The sequence below is a fragment of the Perca fluviatilis genome, chromosome 16 (assembly GCF_010015445.1).
Source record: "Perca fluviatilis chromosome 16, GENO_Pfluv_1.0, whole genome shotgun sequence".
Classification (NCBI taxonomy): domain Eukaryota; kingdom Metazoa; phylum Chordata; class Actinopteri; order Perciformes; family Percidae; genus Perca; species Perca fluviatilis.
In genome coordinates, this window is record NC_053127.1 from 29,049,513 (window position 1) to 29,068,854 (window position 19,342).

At 41.0% G+C, this 19,342-nt stretch overlaps 1 protein-coding gene across 2 annotated transcripts in view; it reads left to right on the top strand.

Annotated features, from left to right (window-relative positions):
* Positions 1 to 19,342, top strand: part of med13a (mediator complex subunit 13a) — a 101,710-nt gene that overhangs the window by 28,339 nt on the left and 54,029 nt on the right. For both annotated transcript variants that reach the window (XM_039778204.1, XM_039778203.1), the window contains one exon: positions 1,610 to 1,778. In XM_039778204.1, coding sequence (XP_039634138.1) covers positions 1,610 to 1,778 — 169 coding nt within the window. The remainder of the gene's footprint in view (positions 1 to 1,609; positions 1,779 to 19,342) is intronic.

Sequence of the window (19,342 nt, forward strand, 5' to 3'; positions counted from 1 at the left end):
ACAGTCTAATTACAGTCTAGAACAGAAAAAATAACTACCCGAGTGTTGGCAGTGTGTTACTTCGGGTCTGTTAGCTAAACCAGGCTAGTTTGGCTTCTCTTTCTGGTCACGTGGTATGTACTGATGCATTTTGGGGTTCACTTGGATTTTTCTCTGTGACAGAATCAAGGGGAAAACACTCCTTAAGTTTACAAAACTCCTCAATGTTTCAGACCAGAGCAAACGTAACGGTGTGAAAATACCCTGGGATACATGTCTTTTTCCTCCATGCTATTTAAGCAGCGACCCGCTAAAACAGCAACGATGACCGTGAGACACTGATACACACAGCGGATATGTTAACATAATCAGTTGCGTAGAAAACATGATATTTATGCGTTATATACTTGTGTGAGCCACAATATAAATTGTGGCTAATATAAATAAAGTGTAAATTGTAATTTCACCACTGGGGATCAATAAACAGCATATAAATATATAAATTATAATAATGTTCCTACATGTTTACATAAATTTGTCGCACACAGCTATTGCGTTTTGGTTAATGTCCATTACTTTTCGACCATTTGTAAATGTCCGGGTATGTTAATTTTTACAGCAAAATGATTGGTTTTCCCCACTGTACCAAAAACAAAACCGGGGTACTAGTGAACCTTGTGTACCGCAACACTCCTAAACCCTGATATCAAAACTAAATGTGCGGAGGAGCAGAAAGCACCTGAAACCCCCACAGCCTAAAAGCAGGCAGCAGCAGGTTTCTGTCTCCTCTGTCTCAGTGAGAAAACTCCTGTTTGCAGTTTCATTGCCTATTTACAATCTTTTTACAATTCCCAGATGTCACTTTAGAAATGACTTACTCTTTTGCATTTCAGGAAATGTGCAATTTCTGTATCCAGGTGTCCAGCGTTAACTGGCAGGTCATTGAAAATGGCTTGTCATGCTTATCGGACGGCCAGAGTGTGAACATGTCACAATTCTCCTTCAGTTGTTGTTCTTAAAAGTGATCGCGCGAGATCCTATTCTGCGTTACCTGTGTGCTTGATCGGAAACCTAATCGCTCACAGCTACATGTGTTTATTAGAAAGACTGGAGTTGCAGGGTGTTTCATAATGTGATCCACAGGACTGAATTTATCGAGTTTGTTCAGTCGGTGAGCTTGTCATTGTTAAGACTGTGCTCAGAGTTGATGTCATCCACACAAACGGTGATTGAAAATACCCTTGAAACACCTATGTAGAGAGTTATGTTTGTGCCTTCTTCAAAAATGAATAACAAATTGCTGTTTAAAAAAAACTTGCCAGTACCTTTAAACAAGGTTAAGCTGGGTGATAAAATAAAACAAAGCTTGATTTTGGTGATACAGTGTAATGTGACAATGCGTTTGGTATGACTGTTGGTGCTTTCATACTTAATCTTGTAAACACTGATGAATATCCCTATCAGTGACTGTGCCATCTGATGCACCATTCTCACTGTAATTGTCAGTTGAGTTTTTGTGCTGTCAAGATTGACATTGTTTGCCCTAGAGAGTTCGTGCAGGTTGGTAAATATGGCACCTAAAGCTTTCCACTCCTCTCACATTTGTCTATCTCTCTTTTTGTCTTTGCAGCTGAGGATGATGGGTTGTGGGAGAACGGGCTTTCCTACGAGTGTCGCACGCTGCTGTTCAAAGCCATCCACAACTTGCTGGAGCGCTGCCTCATGAATCGCAGCTTCGTTCGCATCGGCAAGTGGTTTGTCAAACCCTACGAGAAGGATGAGAAGCCCATCAACAAGAGGTACGTTTGCACCACTTGTTCTGCTGAGTTCTTATCCACGTTGGCTCTCTGGTATGGCAGTGCTCTGCACATGTACGTGTACTGTGGAAGTGGGTATGTTTTCCTTACCGTTGCCCTTTAAGACATGCGATGTCTCTTTTTGTCCGTTGTGATGTGGCCTGGTGCAGCTCAGGCTGAGCACTGCTCCAATAGGCACAGGTTTCATCGTTTTTGTGTGGAGGTCAGTGTGTAGGCTGTTGAACCCACACTTCTAGGGTTAGGGGTTCTGTTTCCACTGGCAACACTTAATACAAATATGTGTTCATATGGATGTTCTGGATGGAGGCAGATATTAAAAAAGCATATATTGTACCGGGGATTTCCTGCTCATGTGGTGGTGATGGCGCAGTGGATATGAGAGATCCTTTGGTGTGAGAGATCCGGGTTCGATTCCCACTGCAATACATCAACCAACGTGTCCCTGAGCAAGACACTTAACCCCTAGTTGCTCCAGAGGCGTGCGACCTCTGACATATATAGCAATTGTAAGTTGCTTTGGATAAAAGTGTCAGCTAAATGACATGTAATGTAATGTCTAGGGCTGCAGCTATCGATTCTTTTTGTAATCGATTAATCTAGCACTTTATCGATCGATTAAAAATTTATTTTTTTGCGTTTTTAAACTAGCAATATTTTCGGAAAAAGCAACATTTGTATTGCCTACATTGCTTACAATATCATCTCTCAAAAAAATAAACATTAAGTGCGTTTAAGTGCCATATTACATTGTTTTTAAAGATTTTTTTTTCAAATTATATCAACCTCAAACTAAGGCATACATTAAACATACACAAACATTACATTAAGTCGTGCAACTTAACTTTCAGAACTACAAGTTTCAACCTGAGACTGATCTGTATATACAGTAGGCCTATCTGTAAATATTAGTTATACTCAACCTAATTTCATTTATATATTTGATTATAATGTCACACAGCTCTGTTACACTTAGGCTATTAGATCGTTGATCAGCTGAGAGAGAGAGAGAGAGAGAGAGAGAGAGAGAGAGAGAGAGAGAGAGAGCGAGAGAGAGAGAGATGCGCAACAATCAGCTGTTTTTCCGAAGGGATAGTCAACGCGTCGGCTCATCAGATCGTGGTCACCACTACGTATTTTCTTGTCTTTGATTTTGGTAGTTGTTGTGTTTGGTGTAGTTTCATCGTCCATACGACTCTATGATTTACTTTAGTCGGTCCTCTTCGTGGAATGGATGATTAAGTTAGACATTGTGCTATTATCGTGGTAAGCTAGTTTGATTTTGCAGTAGACACACTGTACAGAGTTTTAGTTTTAATTACGTTTGAACTGATTCCAAACTTTGGACACTTTCTGTCGTTTTCTCCAGCCTGTCTCTTCTCTTAGCCCCTCGCTAATTACACTCTAGCACATAGACAGTGTCGCCAGCAGCAGACTAAGAGCCGCGTCTGTGCGACAGTAATAATGCTCCGTGCGGAAACACCGTCCGTCAGCGATACTATGGCGTTATATATGTGTCACATTCCTGAGCGAGTAATTGTATGTTTTGAGCGCAGAGAACTATATTTTGCAAGCACATTACATTACATTTTGAACAGAAATTTACACTTGCAAAAAATGATTTAGTTTGAGTAAACAAAAACCTATTTCGGGCACAATAAATGTAAGCTGCTGCGCTCCGGTCCTGTCTCCCTTGCTCTCAACCTCTTCTCTCTGCGCGCTCAACTCTAGACATGCTCGCTCAGATTTTCACAGCGTTACAAGTGTGCCACAAAACCAACCAATCGTAGAATCAAAAGGTCAATTCTGATTGGCTGTTCGTCTCCAATTAGATTGCAATATCAGGAAACAAAAATCTAGGAGGAACCGTCTTTTTCAGTCAACACTTGTTGGTACGGCAAATACCGTCCACAGTGGAGCTGTTCGACTAATGTTACTGGATTAAAACACATTTCGGTCAGTATTTTGTATTATTGACATAGCTATATCACAGAAATGTCTTAATATTTGTGTGTACTATAATGCCGTTGTTTTGTTTGACTCATATCTCCTTATGTTTGACTCATCCTTCACAAGCAATCTAGCTAGCTAGCTCACACACAGCAGCCGACATGTCATCTGAACAGGCCTCGCAGCACTGTAACTAGCTAAGTTAGGTCTCGCAATGCGAGACTGAACAGCAGTAGGCCTGTCACACTATAGCCACATGTAAGTAGTTTTTAATTAGAGATGTTCCGATACCGATACCAGTATCGGTATCGGCTCCGATACTGCCTAAAACGCTGGTATCGGTATCGGGAAGTACTGGAGTTTATGCACCGATCCGAACTAACGAGAAGCCCTAAAGAAAATCTACGTTAAAGTAGTTTATTTATGTTCTTTTTCATTAAAACTATAAAAGAAAGTTCTGGGGCATTCCTTGTTTGCGTTTGTTCATGTTTCACAAAGAGTTTAACCTGAGCCAGACCGACAACAAAGAAAGAAATCATATCACATCCATACAGAGATAGTAGTATACAGATGTTAAAACATAATGAAATATATGACACGCTGGTATCGGATCGGTACTCGGTATCGGCCGATACGCAAGTTCAGGTATCGGAATCGGTATCGGGAAGCAAAAAAGTGGTATCGGACCATCTCTATTAATACTTTAGTTACATTACCGTATTTTATTAACCTGAATTATGTTGCTATATTAGCTTGCGAATGAGCTATCCATTGCTAATGCTAATTTATCTCAAAAAGCAGAAACGTTAGCTAACTACTGCCAAGATATGATTTCACGAGAGACAAGAGAGGTGTTATAAGACTCGTCAAGTGTTGTCATCGGTCTTAAAATGAAATCATATCTTGGCAGTAACGTTCGTTAGCTACTGCTTTTTGACATAAATAAGCTAGCTAGCTAACGTTAGCAACGGATAGCTACTTTGCAAGTCAATTGAACCAACCTTACAGAATTAAGGTTAATAAAACCCCACATCGATGTAACCAGTATTACAAACTTCTTTTAAGTGGCTGTATTGTGACATTTTAGGTTTGTTCAGATGAATATGTTGGATGCATAGACTGTATCCATGCTGGGCTAGCTAATGTTAGATTTCTTGTGAAGGATGATGTTAGTCACACACGGAGATATGTAATTCAAAAAACGGTGTTGTGATTAACACAACTATTAAGGCATGTCTGTAATATACCGGTCGGTCAATAATATAAAATACTGTGGATCAGTGCTTTCCAACCCTTCTGGTCTGAGGTTCCGCCACATCCCTGTCATATTAACTCACATACCCACCCCGTCAATTCCCAATGTGTTCACACTATCCTATTAAAGTGAATATTCTTACATTTTCATGCAATTGAACTATAGACATTTAGGTTGGTTTGGTCAGAAATTCTACTAGCTTGGCCTTTAACTTGAAGTGTGGTTAATGTTTCAAAAGTCATACATTACTTTTAACTAATCATTTAAACTGTTAGCTAAGTCAGTAGGCCACTTTTAGCTTTTTATTTCTACCATTGATTACTTCGCTATATGTTTAAACATATGTGTTGAGCTGTTTCAGCTGATACATTGTTTTAAATCAATCATAATTAAATTATTTTGATTAGTACCCACTAGCTACAGCAGAGATACCCCTTGCTGGGGAATCACTGCAGGTGTTGTGTCATAGACGGTTTCCCTGTAGATATGTCTTTCCTGCTACTTGCGATCTAATTGGAGGTGAACAGCCAATCAGAATTGACCTTTTGATTCTACGATTGGTTGGTTTTGTGGCACACTTGTAACGCTGTGAAAATCTGAGCGAGCGTGTCTAGAGTTGAGCGCGCAGAGAGAAGAGGTTGAGAGCGAGGGAGACAGGACCGGAGCGCAGCAGCTTTTACCTGCGAGCAGAGAAAGACATGCAAATACATTTATTGTGCCCGAAATAGGTTTTTGTTTACTCAAACTAAATTATTTTTTGCGAGTGTTAATTTCTGTTCAAAATGTAATGTAATGTGCTTGCAAAATATAGTTCTCTGCACTCAAAACATACAATTACTCGCTCAGGAATGTGACGCATATATAACGCCATACGATACAACGTTGGTAACATCGATTTAACGAAGCTTCGAGCATTTTGCATCGAGGATTTTTTGTAATCGAATTATTCGAGTTATTCGAGGAATCGTTTCAGCCCTAGTAATGTCATGTTTTATACTGTATAGTAGTGCCATGCCTGTTAAAAGCATGCCTGTTGGACACAGGCTGATTGCCTGGCCTGTGATAATGCTGCTTGCTGCTTTCTCCAGAACAATTCTCCCCCGTAGTAACTTACAGACGGCCCCCAAAGCACTTAATAACCCAACTGTATACTACCGATTTACTGTGTACTTCTACCTCAGATTTTCTACATTTATCTACAGTTTTCTTTCTCTCCAGCATCAACAAAATATTGAAGTTCAAAAGCAGCTCACCTGCAAAATGTCGCTCAAATATGCAAAATGAACTTGTTTTTATACCCTAAGCGGTGCACTTTGCTTGCCCACCCCTCACCATATTATTAGTTCAGTTGAAACCGCTGGCTGCTGTTTTTAATTTTTTTTATTTTGTGTCCCACAGTTAACTTGCGGGTCACTTTCTTGCAGGTTGCTTTGCATTTAATTTTTAAATGGAGAGCAATTGGGCACTTTTGACAGCTGCTTTATCCAAGGCAAACCATTTATAACATTATTGTATATTATTATACATCCCTAGGGTTGGGTACCGTTTGGATTTTTACGATTCCGATGCCGAACCGGTACTTTTAAAACGATTCCGATTCCTAAACCGATTCTTGAAAAACTGAAAAATGACATAAAAGAAAGGCTTTTTATGGAGTTATTTTTTTTTTTATTGAAAATTATTTAAATTTAACAATATATTAACGTTTTAAAGTACTTAAATATATAATAAGTAAACCTAAGTCACCTAACATACAACTACAATAATTTAACAAATAACAGTTACACTATTAACAAGTACCAACAAAATAAATGTTGTTGAGTTGGTATGCCAACCAGCTTCAAACTTTAGGAGTTCTTTTGCAGAAAAGTGACCATATTTGCCTTCTCTGGCAAGATAGGACACCTCTCCTGACTTATGGCATGTAGGCCTACTGCATAGGAGAAAACTCTCTCAGATGGTGTCCAAGAGGTCTGTACACACACAGGTATGAGTTTGAAAGGGCAGACAATTTGGGGAGGCTGTCTCGCCTCCCCCACCACCAGGCTAGAGCTGTAATCGGGCCTTAAAAGTACGGCCCGAAAAGGCCCGAGCCCGACCCGTACGTTTTGATTGACAGCTTTTTAAAAGCCCGAACCCGTTTACAGCCCGACTGTAAAGGCCGTCTATCAGCATCATTAGAGTCGGACACGCGCTTCGCACCGCGAGCGGGCTCACGCACCACTCGGCGGAAAAGGGAGAGAAAGAAAAAAGAGACTGCGCCGCACGCACACAGCTCCTTTTTGTCTTTCGTAAAAAATGGGTCATTTATACATGTTTTAACATCATTTATTCACGACTAACGGAGGCTATAGGCCACTTGGAAGTTGGAACAAAGAAATAGGCTAAGTCCTCCAGAGACCAGCCTCCGTTTCACCTCCTCAGGATCCATTTTCACGCTAATCGAAACGCACCAGCTGACCGCTCATATACCATGCAGCCCGAAGCGCAAGCCCGAGCCCGGCCCGAGCCCGTGAAAAATAATAGAAATTAAGCCCGAACCCGTCGGGTCCCTGAGCCCAGAGGGAAAATATGCCATTTTAAAAGTAGCCTACATATACAGTAGCTAGCTAACGTTAGACTACAGAGAAAGTGTGATCTTTTTACGTCCGTTTCAGAGCGTGTACAAAAAGCCATCTATCAGCTGTGATTGTAGAGTGCATGTCGGGGGAATAGCGCGGACACGCGCTTCACACCGCGAGCGGGCACGTGCGCCACTCGGCAGAAAAGGGAGGAAAAAAAAAAGAGGCTGCCGCTGTCCGGAGCGACAGAGGGAAAATATTTCAGTCGGAACCGAAATAAGGAACCGAAATTCGCGTTCTAATCCGGTCCGAATACTACCGTTTGCGTAGGAACCGGTACCATAGTGGAACCGAGTTTCGGTACCCAACCCTATACATCCCTATGTCGTACACTACATTACAGCTGTGATATGAGAGTTTCAAAACAAAATGAGAGAGGTGCTGTTGTGCCAGCACTGTCTCCTATCTCTCCTCTCTTTCGGAGTGCGTTTGTGTACAACTGAGACATCCTCCACCTCCTCTTCGCTATCTGCTGAGCTGGATTTCTTGCTCTTGGTGTCTGGGTTTATTGATAAGACATGAAGATGTGGCTAGTGAGGAGGAAATGACTGTAGCAGTTTTTACTCTGCACCCCCACCAACTCCCTGACCCTTTCTACCTCTCCCTGTCTCCACATTTAACACACAGCTATTGATTGGTACCTCAGATGGAGTTTTTATTTGTTTTTGATAATTATAGTTGTAGTGTGAGGTGGGACAGATTTCTTTTTTTATGCTTGCATGTGTAAAACCTGCAGGGCAGTATTAGATGAGGAAGCAGACAGCAGCCTCTAAATAAAAAAAAAACAACAACCTAGAATCAAAGATGCAGTTTTAAATAAGAAGAAGCATTTGAGCTTCCGTACTCTCAGCTCCTTTTTTCTGTGTTCCACTCTTCCAGTGTTTTTTTGGAGTTGTAGCCAGATTTCTCAGTCAGGTGACCATGGGGCTAACATAATTGTGTGTGTGTGTGTGTGTGTGTGTGTGTGTGTGTGTGTGTGTGTGTGTGTGTTTGTGTTTGTGTGTGTGTTTGCGCGCGCTAGGACACACGTGTGTGTTTGTTTGCGGGCCTGTTGCTCCAGTTGTCCAGGATAGAAATGGCAGGAACTCTGCTTTCTGCTGTCAGCTTATCTTTATCATCACCCCAATGTGAGGTGGCAGATCAGAGTTGCCAGCTTTAATGCAGACTCTTTCAGGGCCTTGCGTCTGTAGACAATGGCTCTTATCTGTCAGGACAAGTGTGATACATTTGAACCTGACTGGCAGAATAATAGACAAAAGGATAGACTAATAATACTGAAGAACAAGTAACTTCTCTTTTATGCTATATTCATGGCTTGTTTTTAGCTCTATTGCCTCTTTACCCAGTACGCCGATCACAGAGGACCCCAGTCAAGAAAAAACAAAACAATGGTCTTTTCCTCTGCTCCGGAATTCACAGGGCACCCTCTGTCTGTGTGTCTGGTTTTCTCTCTACCTCTCTCTCTCTCTCTCTCTCTCTCTCTCTCTCTCTCTCTCTCTCTCTCTCTCTCTCTCTCTCTCTCTCTCTCTCTCTCTCTCTCTCCCCCCCCCTCCTTCTCTTCATCCCCCTCTGCTGTCACAGAGCAGACTGGGCAGGTTATAAATAGTGGTGCAACCACCCTGAATCTTAGTTGTCGTCAAGGATGTTTTTCCTCTCCCTTTGGTGTGTTCCGCTGTGCTCCAGCCACGCTGGAGTTTCAACAAACAAAGCAGCACAAAACTCTGACGCAAATTTACAAGTACCCTTTTGTGTTTTCTTTTGGTCGCTGCTGCGCCCAGACCAGCTGGTCTGACAGTGAAACCTTTCCTGAGCTGTTTTTGATGTTGTAGGGCTGTGTTATTTGTAATTATTAAATTGCTTTTTGTTTCTGTGTACACAGTGATGGCTCCCACTCTGTTATGCTTGAATATGATCCAGAGGTCCTACCTTTATTTGCATCTTATTAACATGAAGATGCTCAAGTTTGTCCTAATGGTACTGCCATGGCGAACTGAGTTTTTAACCCTAGGGAGAATTCATCCGCGTGGGTGGCATGTCAGCGCTAAGGTCCAACATCATTCTCAGTGACTTGCTGATTCCAGAGGGAATGGGATTGGAAATTTGCAGGGAATTCCCACTCTTATTGTACATTGTTTTACACCCGTCATTCTGGGATACTTTACCTTCCTCCCTAAATCCAGAAACCCACAGTAAACAAATCAGTTAACAGTAGGCTTCCCGCAGTTGTTGGTGTTACCTTTAATTACATGGTGGTAGGACATACACAGAATGAATTACTTGCCCACCACTGTCGGTTTGCCTTTTTCTCTCTCCAATACTTAGTTGGGCGCCGGCTCTGCAGCGAAAGCTCCGCTGGAGAGCCCAGAGATCAAAGTGAGCGCTCTACAGATATTGATCGCCACCGACGAATACCTTTTCTTGTCAAATGTCTAGTGTAATCAGTAACACCGGTCCTGGGGAAGTGGCATCCCTAGTTAACAGTGTTTGCTAGCACCTCGTTTGTCTTCTTAAAGCACCCTGTTCACCTTTTCTCGAGAAGTAGGTCTTCCTCCTAACCAGAAAAGGATTTGCAGCAAGGAAAATCAACAGCCTTTAAACAAATATCAGACCACAAAATTCTGATGAAATATATTTGTATAATGAAATAGTTTTCTTTTAGAGCATAATCTGTAGGGTCATAATAAGACAACCATTTGAATTGGGGAATACCGCACACAGTTTACTAAGGAGTATAGGCTATTCTTGTCTGCAGGATGAGTGATATTCATCATTAGATCTCTGATAGTCAAAGATATTGTATTTCCCAAAGTTTATTTCCGTGCTGGTGGAAAACTCCAACCTCAGACATGTCTGTTGAGGAGGAAGTCTTGATTAATCTGCCCATTGTTTTCTTGATTAATTGATAATATTTATAACATTATAGTAAATTGAATATTTCTGGGTTTTGGACTTGCGTGGACAAAACAAGACATTTGACGACGTCCCCTTGGGCTCTACGTGGTTGTGTTGAACAGTTGTTCTGACAGAGTTCCATATAGTTATACAGTCCAAACAATTCATTAATGAATTGAAAAAATTATTGGCAGATTAAAGGATAGTGTCAATAGTTGCAGAATAAATTTCTGTCTGCAGTTCTACACGAATGCACCATTGTGGCACTCATCATTGGCAGTCATCAGTCCGAACCTTTTGGACTTTTGAAAGCTAGAAATAAGAATTTACTAAAAGATCTTTTTGCGTGGGCCGCTCAAATCAAATCTGCTTTTTGGGAAACACTGGCTGCCCCTCTGATCATCAGACAACTCCTCTGCAGCATCCAAAGTCTCCAGTTGGTGGAGGCTGTGGCCAGCTGACAGTGTTCATAACCTCAACCCCAGACCTCAGCCTGTGTTGAAATGCTTACATCATCTCTCTCTCTCTCTCTCTCTCTCTCTCTCTCTCTCTCTCTCTCTCTCTCTCTCCCTCCCCCTTTCTCAGTTTAGCCCGATGTGTGTGCTGAGCAATAGGCAGCAAACTGAATTCTCAGAATCTTTAAGGATGATAACCTCTATCAGTGCCTCCAGTTGCTCCTTTTGTCTTCTTTTGGTATCAAGAAGTTATTAGAATTAGCCATATATGTTCAGACTACCATTTTTTATCTACAAGGATACACAAAATATGTCAAGATTGACGTAAAAAAAAATCTAAAACAATGAAACTGTTTTTACTATATGTTAAATACATAAGTCAACACACATTGATCTGTGGAAGCGTTTGTTTTTAATGGGAACTGCAAATGCAGCAGTATGTGTTGATGCAGCTGACAGTAATTCTCTTTGTCTAGAGTACGGGCAGCTCCAAGTTGTGCAGCCTGGTTGTTTCTGTGAACCTTGTGCTGCTAGGTAGACTGGCTTCAGGAAACCGAGAGAGCGGGAGGGAGGGAGGGAGTGATGGAACGAGCAAGGGAGAGCTCCTCTCGGTTGTCATGGCAGCAGGGAAATGCACCATGGGATCGTGTGTTTCCAAGGTGAAGCAGGATGCTCGTGCTCTATTGGTCAGCTTAAGGCCGACTAACTCGTTGACTTGCTCCTAGTTTGCTGCATTTACCAAAATTCAGAGCAACACTAAATCTAGCATGCTCTGATGTTTCAATTTGATCAGGACAAAAAGGATATGATTTATTTTAATCTGCATGATAAAAGACCTACTATGTACTCAAACTGTGCGGCAATCAGGAGAGTGTTAGATCACTACTCTACTGTGTTTAATATGTGTAGTCGGTTGTGCAGTTAGTTGTTGTCTGACTGAAAGCATCATTAACAAAATCAAGCTGTTATGAAACGAGGCCAGTGTGCAGCAGCTCATGTTACAAGAGTGAATGGTAATGAATGAATGAATGAATGAATGCAAACCATAATTACACAATAACCAATATGCCTGCATAAACACACGCGACTGTCTGCATTATTCTGCATGACTGTGCGTTATGTGGCTGAGCACATTCTTCTTCTATTGTTTTGTTCCCACGTTGGGGGTGAATGTGTGAGTCCTGGTGCGCTGTGGCAGGCGGAAGCAGAGAGCAGCATTCTGTTAAGTAGGACAGTGCAGGATAAAGGGCCACTGCCTCCAGTCTGGGGCTAAAGCACTAAATTTATCCCCTCCCTGCTCCCAGCGCAACAGAAACACACAGGGAGACGGCCACACAAACATGCACGTCAACAATCGGCATGCGAGCCAGTCCACACCAAGGGCAGTCGAGGAGTTGGCACATTCACATTTTGGTGAAATGCAGCCAGACAAAACTGCATTTATAACATGTAGTGTGCACATGGACTGATACTGCTGATGTAGATATACAGGACAACTCAGCACCTCTCCTAATTGCCCCGCCCCCAACACTCCACCCCCTACCCCCTGGTCTTCCCTATACTTCATCAGTCTCTCTAACAGCAGGAACTCCAGGGAGACTGGGCTGTGGGGCCATGTGACCCAGCACTCTGGATATATCATGTTGCTGGAGAGATCTTGTCCACAAGATAAATATGGCTCTTAAAGGAAAACACCAGTGCTTCTCATTGGTATGGGTAATTTACTTAATTTCTGCACAATTAAACATTATTAATAGTCCATTTCCCATTGCATCACTTTTGTGTTTCAATTTAAAGCAAAGTCTTTTACATCACTGACCTTACAAAGACTCTCCAATTTGTAGCACTCTGCCAATATACTTATTTGAACCCTATGCCCCCATTTGAACTGTCAGCCTCAAGGCAAACCACATTATTTATATTGGTTGATTCCCATAGTTATTACCTGACATAAATAAGTAAACCATTCCTATAAAAAAAAAAGAAAATTGGTATTATGGCTTTCTATCATGATTAACAAAGTATAGCATTTCCAAATGAATGAAACCTATGATTTACAGAAGCCAGTATGACATGTCATATCTCATGACACTTTTTACACAGTGACCAAAACACTTACCATGTTTCGAGTAGTGGGAAAAAACAAGCGAGCATCAGAAAACCTGTAGCACCTTGCTGTAATATTTTCCCACCAATGGACGCTTGCCTGATTTCTTCTAATGCCAGCTAGAGGCCCTGAGAGAACAAAGAATTTATATCTCATTACTAAAGTTAACAGTCGTCGTCTTTATTTTTTTTATTTTTTATGTGTTGTAGCACTGAGGAAACCCATATTGTGTCAGCAGTGTAATTCAAGGGTAGCAGCAGGGACACATTTCACTGTTCAGGAGGGAATCCTATGTCCTTAGGTTTCCTCTGCACCCTCTCTGTTCCCCTATTTCTTTACACACTTCTGCCTCCTCAGCCGCTGTAGCGTGCATTCCTCCCATTCCTCCCATCTTCCTATGTGACCAGAGGCTATGGCAGGGTTGGGGCCAAGTGAAGGTCTGAAGAAGTCGTCATAGTTAATCCATCAGGCGTCTCTCCTTCCCTGTCCCCCTCTCCCTTCCTCTCTGTCCTTCTCTAAGTAACTGTGATTGCTATGGTACCATCTTTAATCAAGACTTTCAGACAGATGGCCACATTTAAAGCTAATCCCTTATATGGTGTTGGACCTTTCACATCATCACTGTAGACTACAAGGTGGCTGCCTTTTTGTATTTAAAGGAAGCTTAACACAGGGTATGGCAAACTCCAGAGAAACCTTGAAGTTACTCCAAACAGCTGCGTGCTAGCCAAATTAGGATTTCAGTTTAAATTCTCTGTATCGGCTAGTAATGCAAATACAGAGTCCTGAAGACACATTTGACAGTTGCAGAATATCTAATCTTCAAGATCAGGAAGCTGTAAGTGATACCGTCTTTAGGTTTCTTCTCACTGTTGAGAAAACACTGCACAGCCATCAGCCAAAAAAACTCATGGCTCATCATTTTTTTTTTTTTTTTCTTCTTTCTTTCTCAAAGCTCAATTGATTTAACATGGGATACATTTTCAGTGTTAATAAAAGTAAATTTAGATTGATTCCATTGTATTCCAGAATTTTTTTGGTGTGGGTAATTTGAAGTAATATCTAAGAAGGGAATGTCATGCAGTTTAAGTGGAGTGAGTCAAAAATGCATTTTAACATCTAGCCTGTTGGAATACAGCTTTGTGGTTTCAAACTGCTCAGCTGACTTAAGGTCTGTAATCCAGTTTTCCAGTTTCTTTAATAGAATTAGACAATACAATACAAGCATACTGCTACTCAGTAGTTGTTCTGATGCGTTGTTGATTATAAATCTGTTGTAGTTACTTCAATGCTGTGTTACGCCCATCATTAATTGAGAGTGTGATTAGTGTAACAGATGTTTTCGACACTTCAACAAGCAAACTTCCATTGCCAAGCGCAGAGCATGAAGAACATCTTATTTCTCCACGAAGAGAAGGCAACATTTTCTTGATTAGTCACTAGTCTTTCTTACATTTTACTGAGGTCAACACACATAGGTGATTTACTTGGAGAATCTATCATCCACTGCAGCTAATGTTGCCAGCTAATACTTTTGAAAATAATGACATTTACCGTTTCTTATGTCCCCTTAATTTGACATAAAAACCAAACTTACTACTTAAATTGAGCTTTACATTTTGTCAGTCGAAATAAAGCACAATCCTCTGTTATTTTATGAGACATTGAATTATAAGTTCAGTAAAAGTTTACATGCACCGTTGCCTGGAACCTGAAATCAAAGTCTATTTTAACTACATAGAGTCACCAGACCTCTGATATGACATTCTGCAAGATAATTATTTTGTTCAGTAAAACAAAGGGATTATGTCGCCCTGTTAACATTTTCCACGTTTTTCTGGGATACAGTTAGGGAAACCCATAAATTTGGTAATGGCTGTGTCCAAGCTGGTGGTCAACGTTTTTTAAACCACAGTAACTACAGTATAACATGATTTTCAAAAAGCATATCCGCTCATTTGAAAGAAAAAGGGCAAAAGTAGACCTTGGCTTTGTGGGTTAACTGCAGAAGCCCAGCTTTAATCCAGGATGAGGCTGACTAATTGGCCATGCTTCTGGATAATGACCCTTTTATTATTACAACTGCACAACTCGTATTACTAAGGGCATGATGACCTAATAATGACTCAACGTGAGCATGGCTTAAACAAGATTAAAATTCCATTCTTTTTATCATACTACTACACATAAGTGCAGTTTTTCACTGGCAGGTTTATAGGATGTTTATGCTACACAGTTAAAGATTGTTAGCAAGTATGTTCTGTTCTTTGAATAGAGTGCATATTTTGGCTATTAAATGCATATCACACTGCAGTGATACATAAAGTGGTGCCTCTTTCACAGGAAGGAACAAATGTGGCATCACGATGCAGTTGCAAAGTGATTATGTGAACATGGTAATGAGCATTATTACTGAAAATATGTTTTTTTTTTTCTCCACAAGAGCAAAGGTATCTGGCTCAGAGTGAAACAGTTGCTTTTTAGCTGACAGCAGGTATTAGAGGAACCCTGGGGTGTGCACGCTTCTGTGTCTGCATTTGCATGTAATACATCCTAAACCGGGAGCGAGCTGGAACCTGACTTGTTGTCAGGGTTATGTCAGTATTATCGTTAGCTGGCTCCAGCTGTATCTGTGTGTGGCTATGATAGATTTGCAGAGGATCGGATTTCTCCTCTTTTTATGCACTTGTCGTTCTATCTCTTTCCATGTCTCTCTCCCTTCTAAGTTTAATCTGACGTATACAAAGAGGCCCACCTCCCTCTCCAATTGTGAAAGAGGGAAATCGATTCAAAGTAATAGAGCTCTTGAGTGTGTGTACGTGAATGTGCTGGCCTTAAGAGTTTTAGTTTAGTGTTTTCTCTAGCACCTAGTCCCCTGTGTGAACTGTGTGCTAAAGCGGGAGCTGGTGCGTCTCTCAGGGCTTTGTGTGCTTGTGTTACTTTGGCAGCAGACAGTGCTGTTGTTTCCCAGTGGTCAGATGGCTAGACAGTAGGGAAGATGATATCACCCTGAAAATGTGTCCTCTAATTCAGTGCTGTTTACCACCTTCATTCTTATTTGTATCTTTCCTCCCTCATTTGTCTTATCCTGGACTCTTGAACAAAATGCCACCTCCATTATTTAATGAAAATATGTACCATTCTTATGATTTTGGTATTTTTGGTTTCTTGCCCCATTTCAATTCGTAATCTGGCTTTGATATGAAAGTCAAATTTGCACTGCCTTGAAAAATTCTGCCATAGAAATTCAATGAGTGGAAAGGACATTGAACTGTTTTCTGTGGTCATTTGACCAGTGCAAAAGAAAATGGCCAACGTTGTTAGTTGTTATGATGACAACACTTCATTGGGGCCGTGCAGTGTGTTGCAGCTCGCCAGGAGGAGAGCAGAGTGAGCGAGGAGGAGGGACACAGCCTGCAGTTCGCCTCATTTTCTTTAAACAATGCAGCATGAAAGCGGGGTGGAACCAGCCCACCAACCAGCAGAGGTGTCAAGTAACGAAGTACAAATACTTCGTTACCTTACTTAAGTAGACATTTTGGGTATCTATACTTCACTGGAGTAATTATTTTACAGCAGACGTTTTACTTCTACTATTTTCACGCAATTATCTGTACTTTCTATTCCTTACATTTTAAAAATAGCCTCGTTACTGCTATTTCAGTTTGGCTCGTCTTCATCCCGGCTTGTCATCGTTAAAAAATACACACATACACACAAAAAAACTATCCAGATAAATCGTGCCATCCGGATAGAGTGAATTTGTGGTCGGATGAGAAGTATAAACATATACCATTCCGACACCCTATTGGTTTGTACGCGATCCATTGCACCTGCACAGACCCGGTACTAATACGGCACCGGTGCCTTAACGGCCGTTATCTACCGGACCGAATAGCAACACTGATTTCGGTGCCTTATTTAGGTGCCACTTAAATGACTGCGTTTCTCTCTGATGCTCCGAAAACGTACGTTAGAGGGAACTGAAACATCGCCGCACGGGACACTAGTTAACACTACACCTGGCAGCAGGTAACGTTAGCCTACCGTTAGCTAGCAGCTGGAGTAAACACGGTTACAATGCTGACAACTAAACGGTGTAAAAGTGTGTCTGTATTTCACTGGAGAGGATTTTAACACCAGACTATAGCTGCTGTTGTCTGAAAAACACAGACTCTGAATTTCAGACCTGAAATAAGTTATTACATTTTTAATAAATCATTTAATTTTGACCCTGTGGCCTTAGCAATACATAAGCCATTCGTTAATGTCGCCTTGTGCTCCTTTTTTTAAAATTTAGATCAACTTTTAAATTGTTTTATATTTTTGAACATACAGAACAGACAAATACAATTGAACAAGGTGCTCCTTTTTTAAATGTATATAATAGAGATAGAGAGAAGAAATGTGTCACCATTTTCAGCTCTTCTGAGTTTGCAGGTATGATTTTAATATAACATTATAGTCATCATTGTCTTTAGAAAAATTTCTAATTTCTAATTTCTAAATTTCATTTTTTTCCCCTTAAATTACTTTTATACTTTAAGTAGTTTTGAAACCAGTACTTTTATACTTTTACTTGAGTAAAAAACTTGAGTTGATACTTCAACTTCTACAGAAGTCTTTTCAAACCCTAGTATCTATACTTCTACTTGAGTAATGAATGTGATTACTTTTGACACCTCTGCCAACCAGCGGGCGGCTGGCTGGCTAGCTAGCCATGTCCCCACACCACATTGGTCACAGAAAACCAGCTGGACAACGTTGCCGGTCATCTGGCTATAACAATGTGCTTTTATACCCTTTGACAAGAGTGTGTGGAGGAAGGATTTAATTGTTAAATTTAACACATTCAGCGGTTGGCTCTCTGTGCCTCGTAACATTACTATTCCACTGCTCGTTTGGCCGTTACTGCAAAACGTCCTTCCGCGACTTGCTGCAAGTTGGTTCATACGGAAGCGAGCCCGTTGCAATGGTACGCATACAAATGGCCACCGCTCTGACTATCCTGCTACGTTGAATTGAATTGGAATGCCCTCTCTACTCATTCTATTTCTATGTATTCTGCTGAAAGGTGACTACAGCTATCATTAAAACAATTATGCAAACTCCTAGTATCACTGCCTCTTTGCGCAAAAGAAAAACCTTTGATAACTTACTAGAGCTGCAAAGATTAATCAATTAGTTGTCAACTAGAGAGAGACCGATTATCGTCCCTGGCCGATTATCGGGCTGTTTTTTGGCAGTTTGCAGATTATATGTATCAGCGTTTTATTTGCCTGATAACCGATAAAGTTAATGAATTAAAAAGTGCGCTACTTTGGCTAGGCTACAGCTCTGTGTCTGTCTCTCTGCTTTGGTTTCACTTAACGCGGACTCTGACTTCATGTCCCGCCCACAACATTTCAAAATCTTATTTTTGACTAAAAGATTTTAATTTGAACTGTAAATGCATATCTGTTCCAAATATTCTCTGATTCCAGCTTCTTAAATGTGAATGTTTTCTAGTTTCTTTACTCCTCTATAACAGTAAACGTAATATCTTTTAAGTTGTGGACAAAACAAGATATCTGAGAACGTTATCTTGGGCTTTGGGAAACACTAATCAACATTTTTCACAATTTTCTGACATTGCATAGACTAAACAACTAATCCATTAATCGAGATATTAATAGACAGATTAATCGACAATGAAAATAATCATTAGTTGCAGCCCTGTCCATAGTCAAAATGATTCAGCCTTGTTCCAGTGGTGGCTGATTGGTATAGTACGCTTTAATTCCAGGAGCATTGTTTGATAATACTGTGCCCATGCCAGCACGTTCTGTCACTGCAAAAGCACATGACCAGTCAAAACATGTTTACATGTCCCAGATCGTAACAACACGCTGCTGCACGTGGCAGATATATCCATGGACACAGTAGACCAGAGCAGACCAGAGCTGACTGCTGTGTCCAGCCCTGCAAAATGGCCAGAGATGGAACGGTGACTCTCCCCAGTTAAGTAGTAAGGACACTACTTGCTGCTGCTGTTGTGTACATCAGCTAAACGGAAGCTCCGTTCATAGAGTGCAGCCAGCCAAGCCCAACAAACCTCTGTGGAATGTTACAGAATGTTGAAGACGTTATCTTGGGCTCTTAATCCAGAATACAATCTGCAAATCGATTGTTAATGAAAATATAAATCAGTCTCTCAGTTGCATCCCTAGAAGTTTGAGAATTGTGGCAAATAGTGGGAAACGGAATATAGTGTCCAGTGCTATTTAGGA